General features: G+C 42.6%; 1 protein-coding gene across 1 annotated transcript in view; it reads right to left on the bottom strand.

Moving 5' to 3' along the window:
* Positions 1-13,380, bottom strand: part of ADGRD1 (adhesion G protein-coupled receptor D1) — a 205,860-nt gene that overhangs the window by 76,069 nt on the left and 116,411 nt on the right. The window contains exon 16 of the mRNA XM_070950671.1: positions 8,167-8,290. Within this exon, the coding sequence (XP_070806772.1) occupies positions 8,167-8,290 (124 nt within the window). The remainder of the gene's footprint in view (positions 1-8,166; positions 8,291-13,380) is intronic.

Raw genomic sequence — 13,380 nt, 5'->3', positions numbered from 1 at the left:
GGCAGACGGTTATCGTATTGCTGCCAAGTTCCTGATAACAAACCTTGTGTGTGCCGAGTACTTCTTTAACCCCCGGCTGGCTGTTTGTGTGTGGGGGGGGACGGGGACAGAACAGTTAAGTGAATCTGGCTTCCCCGTTGACTTTGCTCATCAGAAGGTCACAAAAGAGCATCCTGTGACCCCGAGACTCTGCCTTCACAATTTGCCTTCACAAGTTATGGGTGCTTCATCACTGGAGGTTTTTAAGAAGAGACTGGATAGCCATTGGTCTGGAATGGTCTTGGGCAGCGGAGACCAACTGGCAGTCCGCAAGAAAATTTTGGTGGTCCGCAAAAAAATTATTTGCATTTTTTATATTGCACTAAATCAGGGGTCCTTAAACTACGGCCCCTGGGCTGGATATGTGCACTGAACGCTTGTGTTGCTGCAGAGAGTCTCCCCCTTTGGGGTCTTTTTGTGTGGGTCAGAGGGGGGCAGAAATTCCAACTTGGGGTCTGCTTCAGCCTCCTGGTGTGGGGCTTTGGGCGAAGGCTGGAGGGAAGTGCCGCTGGTGGCAAAGAGCCGGAGGGCCTCGTTCCAGTGGGACTGCATCATGGCCTGGAACTGGCTGACCATCTCAGCCCTCTGAGCCTCCAGGCACCGGTACCTGGCCTTGCACTCCCGCAGGTCTTCCCTCTGTTTGGAAAGCCTATGTTCCTAGTCCTCAGTGAGGTGCTTCTGCTGAGCTTCCTTCTCAGTCAGATCCAATTTGAACCGAGCTATTTTGCCAACTTTTTCTTATGGTGGCTGCTTAGCTCCAACAACTGCTTCCTGTTGGGGCCCTAAGGAGCCCAGCCGGGCAGGCGAGGAGTGGCTGGGTGGAGAGGGGCGAGTAGAGGCCAGTGAGGCGCCCCTCGATGTGAATGACATCGAGTTGGCCAGGCCCACCCAGTCACATGACCACCTAGCCACACCCACCTAGCCGGTCATTAGGCAGATCATATTAGTGGTCCGTGGGATTTAAAATTATGAATTTAGTGGTCCCTGAGGTCCGAAAGGTTGGTGATTTCTTGCTTGAGCAGAAGGTTGGACTAGAAGACCTCCAAGGTCCCTTCCAGATCTATTCTGCTTGAAAGCATTTTTTGACAGGCAAGGCCATGTGTGATGGGGGCACCATCGCCAAACAAACAAGATAGAAACCGTTCAAATCTCACCCCATGCCGATTTATCATGAAGCCTAATATGGCCAATGCCGGTATGGAATCTGAACACCATATGGCCACGAAATCTTCCAACATCGATATATTTAGCCTTCCAAAATAAGAACTGCCATTCCATGGGATTTGCTCTGTGGCCAACGTGAAGGCGAGATGCTAAAATCTTCCATATGCTTCATTTTTGACTCCCCGTTGAAATCTCTGCCTTGAAATATGGCCATTGGCTGCCTCTGTAAATAAGTCAATATCCACTAAAGGCGCGATTAGGATTATTTATTTATTACGCCTGCTCTTTATGGAGGTATCCCGAAGAAAGTTTATGTCCAAATTAATTTATGTATCACATAAACGAGTAATTAAATTATATTAGTGGTGATGTGCGAAGCTTGCAAAGTCAGCATCCCTACAAGTTATTTTATCAAGGACTTAATATGCAGAATAATTCATATCCAGGGGGAAAAATGCATGTGTTGCTTAGCCAGAATATTTGCAGCTCAGAATTGAACTGGGTGTCTTCGATAACTTGGTGGTTTTCTTGCCGATGCTGTGTTACCCAACTAGGTATTATCATAATTCTATGATAAATGGCTAACGGAAGTAGGCATGAAGAGAAGGTTTAGGGGTGATCAAAACTTGAAGGGCCATCATAGGTAAGAGGGGATGAATTTATTCTCCAAAGCACCTGAGGGCAGGACAAGAAGCAATGAGTGAAAATTTGTCGGAGGGAGATCCAGCCTGGAACTAAGGAGAATTTCCTGACAGGAATAGAATAGAATAGAATAGAATAGAATAGAATAGAATAGAATAGAATAGAATAGAATAGAATAGAATAGAATATGGAACGGACCGGAACAGAACAGAACAGAACAGAACAGAACAGAATAGGGATATAGAATAGAATAGAATAGAATAGAATAGAATAGAATAGAATAGAATAGAATAGAATATGGAACGGACCGGAACAGAACAAAACAGAACAGAACAGAACAGAACAGAATAGGGATATAGAATAGAATAGAATAGAATAGAATAGAATAGAATAGAATAGAATAGAATTCTTTTATTGGCCAAGTGTGATTGGACACATAAGGATTTTGTCTTGGGTGCATACGCTCTCAGTGTATATAAAAAGACAACATACATTCATCAAGAATCATAAGGTACAACACTTAATGATAGTCATAGGGTACAAATAAGCAATCAAATCATACTAGGAAACAATATCAATATAAATCGTAAGGATACAAGCAATAAAGTTTCAGTCATGCAGTCATAAGTGGGAGGAGATGGGTGATAGGAACGATGAGAAGACTAATTAATAATAATAGTAATGCAGACTTAGTAACTAGTTTGACAGTGTTGAGGAAATTATTTGTTTAGCAGAGTGATGGCGTTCGGGTAAAAACTGTCCTTGTGTCTAGTTGCTCTGGTGTGCAGTGCCCTATAGCATCGTTTTGAGGGTAGGAGTTGAAACAGTTGATGTCCAGGATGTGAGGGGTCTGTAGATATTTTCCCAGCCCTCTTTTTGACTCATGCAGGATACAGGTCCTCAATGGAAGGCAGGTTGGTAGTCATGTTTTTTTCTGCCGTTCTAATTATCCTCTGAAGTCTGTGTCTCTCTTGTTCGGTTGCAGCAAGAACAATTAATCAATGGGACAACTTGCCTCCTGGAGTTGTAGGTGCTCCATCACTGGAGGTTTTCGAGAAAATAATTGGACAACCATTTGTCTGGGATGCTATAAAGCTACTACCTTGGGCAGGGGCTTGGATTAGAAGACCTCCAAGGTTCCTTCCAACCCCATGATTCTAAGATCAGCAGTAGAATGGAGGTGGGTTTGCTTGAAGCCCTGAAGATGTTACCTAGTTGGGTGGGCGATGAAATGTCTACAAGAAAGGAACCAAGCTCAAAGAGCACCAAGGACCCCACAAGCAAAGTATGTTGGGTGAATGCAACTGAGTTTTGGCCACGAAAACTTCATTTAACATGTGATGTTGCCTTAGTAGGAGATGATCTTGGTCCTTCAGCATCATCTAACATTCCTGTTGCAGAAGACATTAGAGCCATGATGGCGAACCTATTGCACACATGCCAGAGGTGGCATGCAGTTCCTTCTCTGATGGCACGCGAGCCGTGGCCCCAGTTCAGCTCTGCAGCACATGCACGCCAGTGGTGGGTTTCAAAATTTTTTACTACTGGTTCTGTGGCTGTGGCTTGGTGGGCGTGGCTTGGTGGGTGTGGCAGAGGAAGGATATTGTAAAATCTCCATTCCCTCCCCACTCCAGGGGAAGGATACTGCAAAATCCCCATTTCCTCCCGATTAGCTGGGACTCAGGAGGCAGAGAATAAATGGGGGTGGGGCCAGTCAGAGGTGGTATTTACTAGTTCTCCGAACTACTCAAAATTTCCGCTACTGGTTCTCCAGAATTGGTCAGAACCTGCCGAAACCCACCTCTCATGCACATGCACCTCCCACTGGCCACCTGGTCTTCGGGTCTCAGCTGCGCATGCGCGGAGGCGGGATGCATGCGTGGGGGCCGTGTGCACATGTACGGGGCAGGGTGCATGTGCTGGAGGGGCGTGCATTGCATTTTGGGGGGCGCCTACACATCTGCGTGCAGATGGTTTTGGCACTCGGTCCGGAAAAGGTTAGCCATCACTGCATTAGAGCCAGCAGAGTTAATACGGATGATTATAAAGCAGAGGTTGCAAACCTTCCAGTTCTGAAATCTTTGACTCTCTTTCCCCCTCACTTTTTTCAGGTCCCAAATCTCCTATTAATCTTGTTGTTGAATTCCACCAGTTTATAAATGCCAAAGTTTGCTGGCACCGTTGTGTGCCTTTTTTTTTTTTTTTACTCAGCAAACTACATGATAAAATGGTTGGGTAAACCTTAGAATAAACTTAATCCATTAAACGAGAGGCAAACAAAAGCCAGATTAATTCTGCCAAGAAACTAGGGGGAAAATAAATAAATAAACTACAGTCCTGAACCCAAAATTTATTGCAACTCAGTCCAAATTGAACTTTTGCCAGGGATTGGAAATTTATTTCATGTTTTCCCTATATGAAGTTTAGAGATCTTTATCACTTCTAAGCTACCCATCCTTAGAAAACCTAATACCTGCCTCTCCGGGATAGAATTCATGGGGAGCCGTGTTTTTTTGATGTGGAGTTTGTCTTTGAAATCCTTTTTCAAAGTGGAAATCACCTAAAGCAACAGGAATGGGTTTCATTTTTTAATTTCTTTTTGGAAAATATGAGAGAGAGAGAGAGAGAGAGAGAGAGAAAGAGGGAGGGAGGGAGGGAGGGAGGGAGGGAGAGAGAGAGAGAGAGAGAGAGAGAGAGAGAGAGAGAGAGAGAGAGAGAGAGAGAGAGGGCTAAAATGTTCTGAATAACTGCACCGAGTCGTCAAACTTTCCTAGCCTTTTGTGATTGGCACACTCCGTGTTTATCAGCTTGGTGTGCAGAGAATTCCAGGCATGCAGTGCAGAATCTGCTTTCCTATCACAAATATAAATTTGTTAATTATAAATTTATCTTGCCTGCAAAGTAAATCAATGACTATAAAATGAACCAGCCACTTGAAGAGAAAGAAAGTAGGTGAATTTTAGTTTATGGGGGGGGGGGAAGTGGGGGGGAGAAAAAGCAGAAAAAGAGGGAAATGAATCTTTGTGAATAAAACAAATTTGAAGAACTGTGCAAACATTGGCAAGGGGTCTCCCTGGATTAGAACAACCAGTGCGGAGTAAAACACGCACTCAAGGCAAATATTTGAATGCAAAATCATCTCTTGCAGCTTTTTCCAGTTAATCGTAATTGTAAATTGTCTTCTTCTTTTAGCACAGTCAATCGGTACCAAGGTCCTTGGCAAGCAAGACGTAGAGACGAATTCCCATTTGCTCAGATGATACAAGGCGGACATGTGATCGTGCCAAAGTTTGTGTCATCCATCTGATCATTGGATCCAACTGGATTAATTAGTGCCTTTGCCAAAAGGCAGGAGTCGTACCACCCAGCGTTGAGCGGGAACAGCCAAGGCTGCCATGTGGATTGAGGGTGTTGTGACCGAGGCCCAAGTAGTGATTACCAAACACAATTCAATCCTCAACAAACTTATTTTGTTAAAAGAGCTGAGAATTAATTCATTCTCAGCTTAGTCCAAAACAAAATTCTTTGTAGTCGGTCCTATGGCCTTATCACCAACCTTTGATGTCTTTGGCAACCTGCCAAAGGCTTTTCTTGGCAAAAACCCCACAAAGTTCAAGTGACGTTGACAAGAAGCACTGGAATCAGCTTTACTTTTCTACAAAGAACCCAACGGCTTGTTGCTGCTCTTTTAAGCCTTATGGGAGGAGCCAATCATCTTCTGGCCTTACTTCTGAGTCATCCTTTTTGCTTCAGCTGTTCTTGCCTTCTGGCAGCTCTTTGCATGCGTGCACTAGGAACAGGCTCCTCCTGTTCCTCTGCCTCTCTGTTGTTTGCCTCTGGAGGCTCCAGAGTCCGCGCATCGCTCCCAGATGGCCCTGGCCCCATCTCTGCCTCTGATGCAGAGCCCTTGTCCGGGCCTTCCCCAGACTCGAGGACTGGCCCATTGTCCTCCCCAGCCTCCTCATTGTCTGACTTCACTGCCAGGTCTGCAGGCTGTTGGCGGACCACAACAGAGGGTTGAGATCTTAGCAGGGGGCTCTGAGATCCCATTGAACTTCATCAGAGGTGGTATTCAGCCGGTTCGGATCGGTTCACCCGAACTGGTAGCGGAAATTGTATGTGGACCTGCCCACCCGCTGCAGCTCTATGCCATCCTATTTAGGCACATTTTTGAGGCTGGGTGCATGCGTGGAAGGCATGCAAAATGGGCATGCGCAGGGCGAACCGGTAGTAACATAATCCAAAACCCACCGCTGAACTTCATCCAATCTCCCACTGAGCTTCGGTTCTCCTGCTGTTTGGCCAAGTTGCGGCTAAAACTGTGGCAGTTTCTTGCGAGAAATCCCAATTCCGTAAAAGGAGTCTGAAGAGCCCGACCGAATTTCATCCATACATCGGGACATTAAAATGCCACATTTGTGAAGGTGATGTCCAAGATAACAAAACAGAAACATAACAAGCAGGAGGAATGACATTGGTTTTTTTTGTTTCTTTGAGGTGGCTTAAAATGGACAGTCCAGAGGATTTTCACAGAAAGATGGAAGGAAGTAGTATAGTTCCATTACAATCAGGGGTGGGATTCGGGTGAACCGGTAGTTATGACCTGCGGGTGGGCCCACCCACCTGCCCTCCCACCTGCCCTCCCACCTGCCCCCACCCACCTGCCCTCCCACCTGCCCTCCTGCCCCGGCGCTATGCCATCCTATTTAGCTGCATTTTTTAAGCCGTGCGCATTCGTGCAAGTGCGCAAGCGAGCAAAGTGCATGCACACACGCTAACATTTTCAGGGCTGGGGCGAACCACTTGTTAAATTATATGAAGCCGACCTCTGATTACAACTAATTTCAACATGCATCATAACATCACATGCACAGATAAAAGAGGTTGGCCCTTGTATTGTGATGGTGGGACCAGGAACTTCTGCAGATACTCCTTAGGAAACAATCGATCCGCCTCTCCTATGTTGGAGCAATTGTTAGCTTGAATTTCAAGACCAAGAAGTTCTAGTTTTGGGGTTCCACCATCAACTTTGTTGGTAGAAGGTAATCCAACAGCTCCACCTCTAAAAGACCACATGACTAGCCACCATTGTTTAGGAAGAGCCCAACTTCTAAGTCTTGATATTAAACTAAGCCTGTTGGTAACCTACCAAGATTTTAAAAAAATAAATAAAGTCTAGATCAGGGGTGCCAAACTCGATTTCATTGAGGGCCGCATCAGAGTTGTGTTTGACCTCCAGGGGCTGGGGTGAGTGTGGCCAGGGTGGGCGTGCCACATCGACGTCACTCATGTCAGGGGCACCTGTGGTAGCCCAAGCACTCTGCCAGCAAAAATGGACTCCCAAGCTCTGTTTCTGGCTGCGATGGCCTCCTGCAACCCTCTGCCAGCGAAAACAGAGCTCGGGAGGGCCACCCTGTGAGAAAAATCTGGCCCGTGGGCCTTGAGTTTGACACCCCTGGTAGTCTAGATCAGTGTTCACCAACTGGTGGTCCGTGGACCACTGGTGGTCCATGAGAAAATTTTGGTGGTCCACAGAAAAATTATTTGCATTTATATATTGCACTAAATCAGGGGCCCCTGGGCCGGATACCTGCAATGAATGTTTGTGTTGCTTCAGAGATTCTCCCCCTTCAGGGTCTTTTTGTGTGGGTTGGAGGGGGGCAGAAATTCCGACTTGAGGTCTGCTTCAGCCTCCTGGTGTGGGGCTTTGGGCGAAGGCTGGAGGGAAGTTGTGCTGGTGACAAAGAGCCAGAGGGCCTCGTTCCAGTGGGACTGCATCATGGCCTGGAACTGACTGACCATCTCAGCCCGCTGAGCCTCCAGGCGCCGGTACCTGGCCTTGCACTCCCGCAGGTCTTCCCTCTGCTTGGAAAGCCTATGCTCCTAGTCCTCAGTGAGGTGCTTCTGCTGATCCTCCTTCTCAGTCAGATCCAATTTGAACTGAGCTGTTTTGCCAACTCTTTCTCATGGTGGCTGCTTAGCTCCAACAACTGCTTCCTGTTGGGGCCCTAAGGAGCCTGGGCAGGGAGGCGAGGAGTGACTGGCAGGGGAGGGGTGAGTAGAGGCCGACGAGGCGCCCCTCGATGTGAGTGACATTGAGTTGGCCATCAAGTTGGCCACGCCCACCCAGTCACATGACCACCTAGCCACGCCCACCCACCCAGTCATTAGGCAGATCATATTAGTGGTCTGTGGGATTTAAAATTATGAATTTAGTGGTCCCTGAGGTCCGAAAGATTGGGGACCCCCGGTTTAGATGATCGAGGACTATTAGTTTGCCTACACACCACACCACAGTTATGAAAATTTGGCTTGGCTTACCGTTAGTGGCACCACTTGCATCAAGATGGCAAAGTTGGTGAGATGGTTGCACAGGCAGGTGGAATAGTTGAGGTCACCCCCATCACGCACACAGCCTTGGTTGGACCAAACACCGCTTCCGTTTCTGCAAAAGATGGACGTACAGTGGTACCCTGGCACTCAACAGCTTTGAAATTTATCCAATTTGATACTCGACACATGTTGATGTGAGAATCTTGTCCCGGTACTCATCATTTGATTGGTATTCAAAACACAAACGTCTATGGAGATTCTCAGTCCTCCAGGTCATGGTTGTCCCAAAGGTGCTTCTCAAGAGGCAACTGGTGGCCTGGTGGCGCAACAGACTAATAGCTTGTTATTAACATTCAGCTGCCTGCAATTACTGCAAGTTCGAATCTCACCAGGCTCAAGCCTTCCATCCTTTCTAAGGTAGGTAAATTGAGGACCTGGTTTGTGGGGGCAATAAGCTGACTTTGTATAAAATATACAAAAGTATGAAGGCTATTGCTTAACGCACTGTAAGCCGCCCTGAGTCTCTGGAGAAGGGCGGCATATAAATCAAAATAAAAAATTAAATTAAAAAAACCCCCAAAAACTGGACTTTCTGGTTTTTCTTTTGAAGACGTTTCCCACCATCCAGTCAGAGCTGAAGAAGCTTCTCAGATGAGAAGCAAAACGTCTTCAAAGAAAAACCAGAAAGTCCAGCTGCCTCTTGAAAAAAGCACCTTTGGGACATTCAAAACATAAGTTAGAACTTCTAGGTGTCGGCTACTTTGTGTGACTCACTATATATAATTCCTTTTGGGAAAAAATTGTCATTGTTTTTGGTGCTCATCACGCCTCCCGGAACCAACTGAGCGCCAAAGTACCACTGTCCCTTTTTTGTGCCCAAATTATTTATTTAACGACGTTTTTAGGCCGAACACTTCTAAAGAATGTTGCATAATGTGAAACCAATAATGAATGATGGAGTGGGGCAAGGAGAAGACAGAGAGGGCTCCATAAAACCTCACATCATGCCTCTGATTGCTTTCTATTTTCGCTAAATAAGAAAAAAACCCACTCACCCAACCGTATTCCATAATTTTCTGAAAAGAAAGGGGGAAAAAAACACCATTTCCTGGGTGCAGGAGTGAAATGCTACCAGTTTGCCCGAACCGGAAATAAAAATGCTTTAAAAAGTTAAAAAAAAAAAAGTTCTGACAATTGCACAGCACAGCTGATCATTGGAACTTTTTTTTTACTTTTTTAAAGCATTTTTTTACTACCAGCTTAGGCAAATAGGTAGTAAAAAAAAAATGCTTTAAAAAAAGTTTTTTAAAAAAGTTCCGATGATTTTTATAAGATGTTACATACTAAAATATTGCAATGGGACTATAGATCTATTTTAATTATGGGAGACTGGAATGGAGTAATTGATTCTAAACTAGATAAAAAGAGCTTGGCAAAGTCTAGAATTAGACTACCACAGACTTTTTTTGATATGAAAGAAGATATGGAACTAAAAAACGTTTGGAGAATACATAATCCAAATGAATTGGATTACACTTTCTTTTCTGATAGACATAGATCCTTTTCTAGGATTGATTTTATCCTGTTGTCAAATGATCTACTTGTTAAGACAAAAAGAACAAAGATTTTTCCAAGAACTTTGACTGACCATAGCCCTGTATGGATAGAAATTGAGATGGATAAGGTTGAGAGACGTTCTTGGAGATTAAATGAGAACTTGTTTAGATATGAAAAAAATACAATAGAACTTAAAAAGCATTTGAAAGAATTTTTTGAAATAAATTTGAATAAAGGTACCCCAATTGAAATTGTTTGGGACGCAAGTAAAGCTTATATGAGAGGGGTACTTATCTATATGAATTCTAAACATAGACTGCTCCGACAAAAGAAAAGATCTGAGTTGGAAATGGAAATAAAGAATAAAGAACAGTTACTTATTAAAAACCCAACAGATGAAAGAATACGAAGTGCTATAAAACTTTTGAAAGACCAATTTCAAATGCTTATGGCGGAACAAGTTGCAACAAGCCTACAATACGCGAAGCATAACACATTTTGTAACGCTAATAAACCGGGCAGATGGTTGGCTTACACATTGAGGAAAAAACAAAGTGCACGGATTATTGATAGTATTGATATTGGAGGGAAAGAAATCTTTCAACAAAAATTAATTAAAGAAGCTTTTGTGGACTATTATACCAAACTATACGCCAAAGAGGAGGTGCAGAATGGACTTATAGAAAAATATTTAAATGATAAGAGAGTTACAAAAATTACTGATCAACAAAAGGAAAGAATGAATTATCCTATAACAGAGGAGGAGATAACAGCAGCAATTAAACAGCTAAAAACAGTCAAAGCTCCTGGCACGGATGGTCTGACTGCAGTGTATTACAAAACTTTACAAGCTGAAATGGTGGGACAACTTAGAGATTTATTTTGCAATATTCAACAAGGGGGTAAAATACCCCCATCTTGGACAACTGCTTATATATCTTTGATACCAAAAGAACAAGTTGGTCCTAAAAAACCAGAGAATTATAGACCAATATCTCTTTTGAACACAGACTATAAAATTTATGCGAAGGTATTAGCCAACAGGTTGATGCCAGTAATCCAAAAGGTGATTCATGAGGACCAAGCGGGATTTATTGAGGGCAGATATATGAAGGACAATGTAAGGCAAGTAATAGACTTATTGGAATATCTTGATAAAAATAAACAGATTCCTGCAGTGCTGGTTTTTTTGGATGCAGAGAAGGCCTTTGATAGAGTGGATTGGAATTTTCTACTAAAGACTTTAAAAAAGATGGGCTTTGGGGACCAATTTATACAGGCGATCTCAGCAATTTATCAAGAGCAAAAAGCACAGATTATTATTAATGGAAGTTTGACGACAGAGTTTAAAATTGAAAAAGGAACAAGACAGGGATGTCCGTTGTCCCCACTTTTATTTATTTTAACATTGGAAGTCTTGCTAAATACAATACGGGACTCTAAAATTTTGAAAGGCATAATGATAAGGCAAGAGGATTATAGAATAAAGGCATTTGCAGATGATCTGGTTGTTACCCTATCACAACCAATGGAATCAACAATCCTGATGAACGACATTATACAAGACTATGGTAGAGTTTCAGGTTTTAGACTGAATTCAAAAAAGACTAAAATGATAGTTAAAAATATGACACAAGATCGTAAACATGAGCTTGAAAGGAGGGCAGGTTTTGAAATTGTACCTAAGGTAAAATATCTTGGAGTTCAGGTTGCAGAATCAAACATGAAATTGTTTCAAAATAATTATGAGGTGTTGTGGCGAGAGGTCCAGAAAGACATGGAGACTTGGAAAAAGCTGCAACTGTCTTTACTTGGAAGAATAGCAGCAGTTAAGATGAACATTTTGCCAAGATTTCTGTTTTTGTTTCAAATGATTCCGGTGCTTAAAAGTGATAAACAACTGAAAGTTTGGCAGTCGGGTGTGAATAAGTTTGTCTGGAACGAGAAGAAGCCGAGAGTGAAATTGAAAATTATGCAAGATGTTCCAGAAAGAGGAGGCCTTAAACTCCCAAACCTACAGTTATATTATGATGCAGCAGCTTTAACTTTAACAAGTGATTGGTTTGGAAGTAAAAAGACTGGAATACTGAATGCAGAAAGTTTTGATCTTGAATTTGGATGGCATGCTTATTTATTTTATGACGACAAAGTAGATAAAGTATTTAAAAGTCATATACTTAGAGACTCTTTGATGAGAGTTTGGAAGAAGCACCGACTCAAATGGGATTACAAAATACCGTTATGGCTGGATCTTGGTCATACTATGTGGAATACAAATATAATGTCACTCGGGGGGTTTTTATATAAAGAGGTTCTTTTCACAGATGCGGGCAGATGGCAGTTGAAGACACTACAGATACTGTTGGATGAAGGAATTAATTTAACTTGGCTACAATATAATCAACTACAATTGAGATGGAAAGAGGACCAAAAAACTGGTATTATGTTGCATGAGGAAGAATTGGTTAGACATATAAGAGAGAAAGGTCCAATGCATATTAAAAGGCTTTATAATGTTTTGCTAGAAAGGGATTCAGAAACTGAATTAGTTAAAGATTGTATGATTAAGTGGGCACAAAATTTTGAAGAACCAGTGATGTTGGAAACATGGGAAAAAATTTGGGTTCAGAATGTTAAATTTACACAGTCGCAGAACCTGAGGGAAAATTTTTATAAAATGTTTTATAGATGGCATTTAGATCCTAAAAAGTTGTCATGTATGTACCCTAATGTTCAGCCAAAATGTTGGAGATGCGAATGTTTGGATGCTACGTATTATCATGTTTGGTGGACCTGTAGGAAAGTTAAGGCTTTTTGGATAAAAATATGGTGGGTCATGCAGAATGTTTTGAAGAAAAAAATTCAATTCTCTCCACAACTGTTTTTATTGGGTATAGTTAAGGGTTTTACACGGGGTGAAATAAAACTAATATTGCATATGATAACAGCAGCAAGATTGTTGATAGGTAAATATTGGAAGAATGAAGCTTTGCCTACTATCGAGGAATGGACTTTGAAGATGGCTAGTTTTGCAGAGATGGCGAAGATTTCAGCATATTTAAAGGATTGTTCACAAGAGACTTATGAATGGGAATGGAAAAGGTGGATAGAATATGTTCAGAACAAATATCAAACTAGAAAGTATCAAATAGCTTTTATTTGAAAATAATGTATTAGAAATATCTTAATGTAAAGAGACAAAGAGGAAAAATTATATAAGGGGAGGGATGGGTTCAAGTTTATATATCAGTGTTATTAGTTATGAGTACATAATAGGGAAGTCTGGGGGGGGAGGGTTAGGGAGGGTTAGGGAGGATGGGAAGTTTGGGGAGGGAGGTGGGGGGGTGAAAAAAAAAGGGGTGAAAATGTAATTGTAAAACTTTTGCAATAAAAAAAAAAAAGTTCCGATGATCAACTGTGACAATCAGCTGTGCCGTATGATTGTCGGAACTTTTTTTTTTTATGTTTTAAATTATTTTTTTACTACCTATTACCTGAACCAGTATTTTTGTGTAAAATGTGATAGTTTGTTTTTGAGCTCTCTGTGACTCTGTGAGATTCCTGCCCAGTGGTGGGTTTTAATTTTAATTTTTGTTTTTTTTGCTTTAATTTATATGCCGCCCTTCTCCGGAGACTCAGGGCGGC

The sequence above is a fragment of the Pituophis catenifer genome, unplaced genomic scaffold, assembly GCF_029215685.1.
Source record: "Pituophis catenifer annectens isolate HBS135680 unplaced genomic scaffold, rPitCat1.0.hap2 SCAF_10, whole genome shotgun sequence".
NCBI classification, from domain to species: Eukaryota; Metazoa; Chordata; class Lepidosauria; order Squamata; family Colubridae; genus Pituophis; species Pituophis catenifer.
The sequence above is the reverse complement of the archived record's forward strand: the minus strand, read 5'-3'. Positions and strand labels throughout refer to the sequence as shown.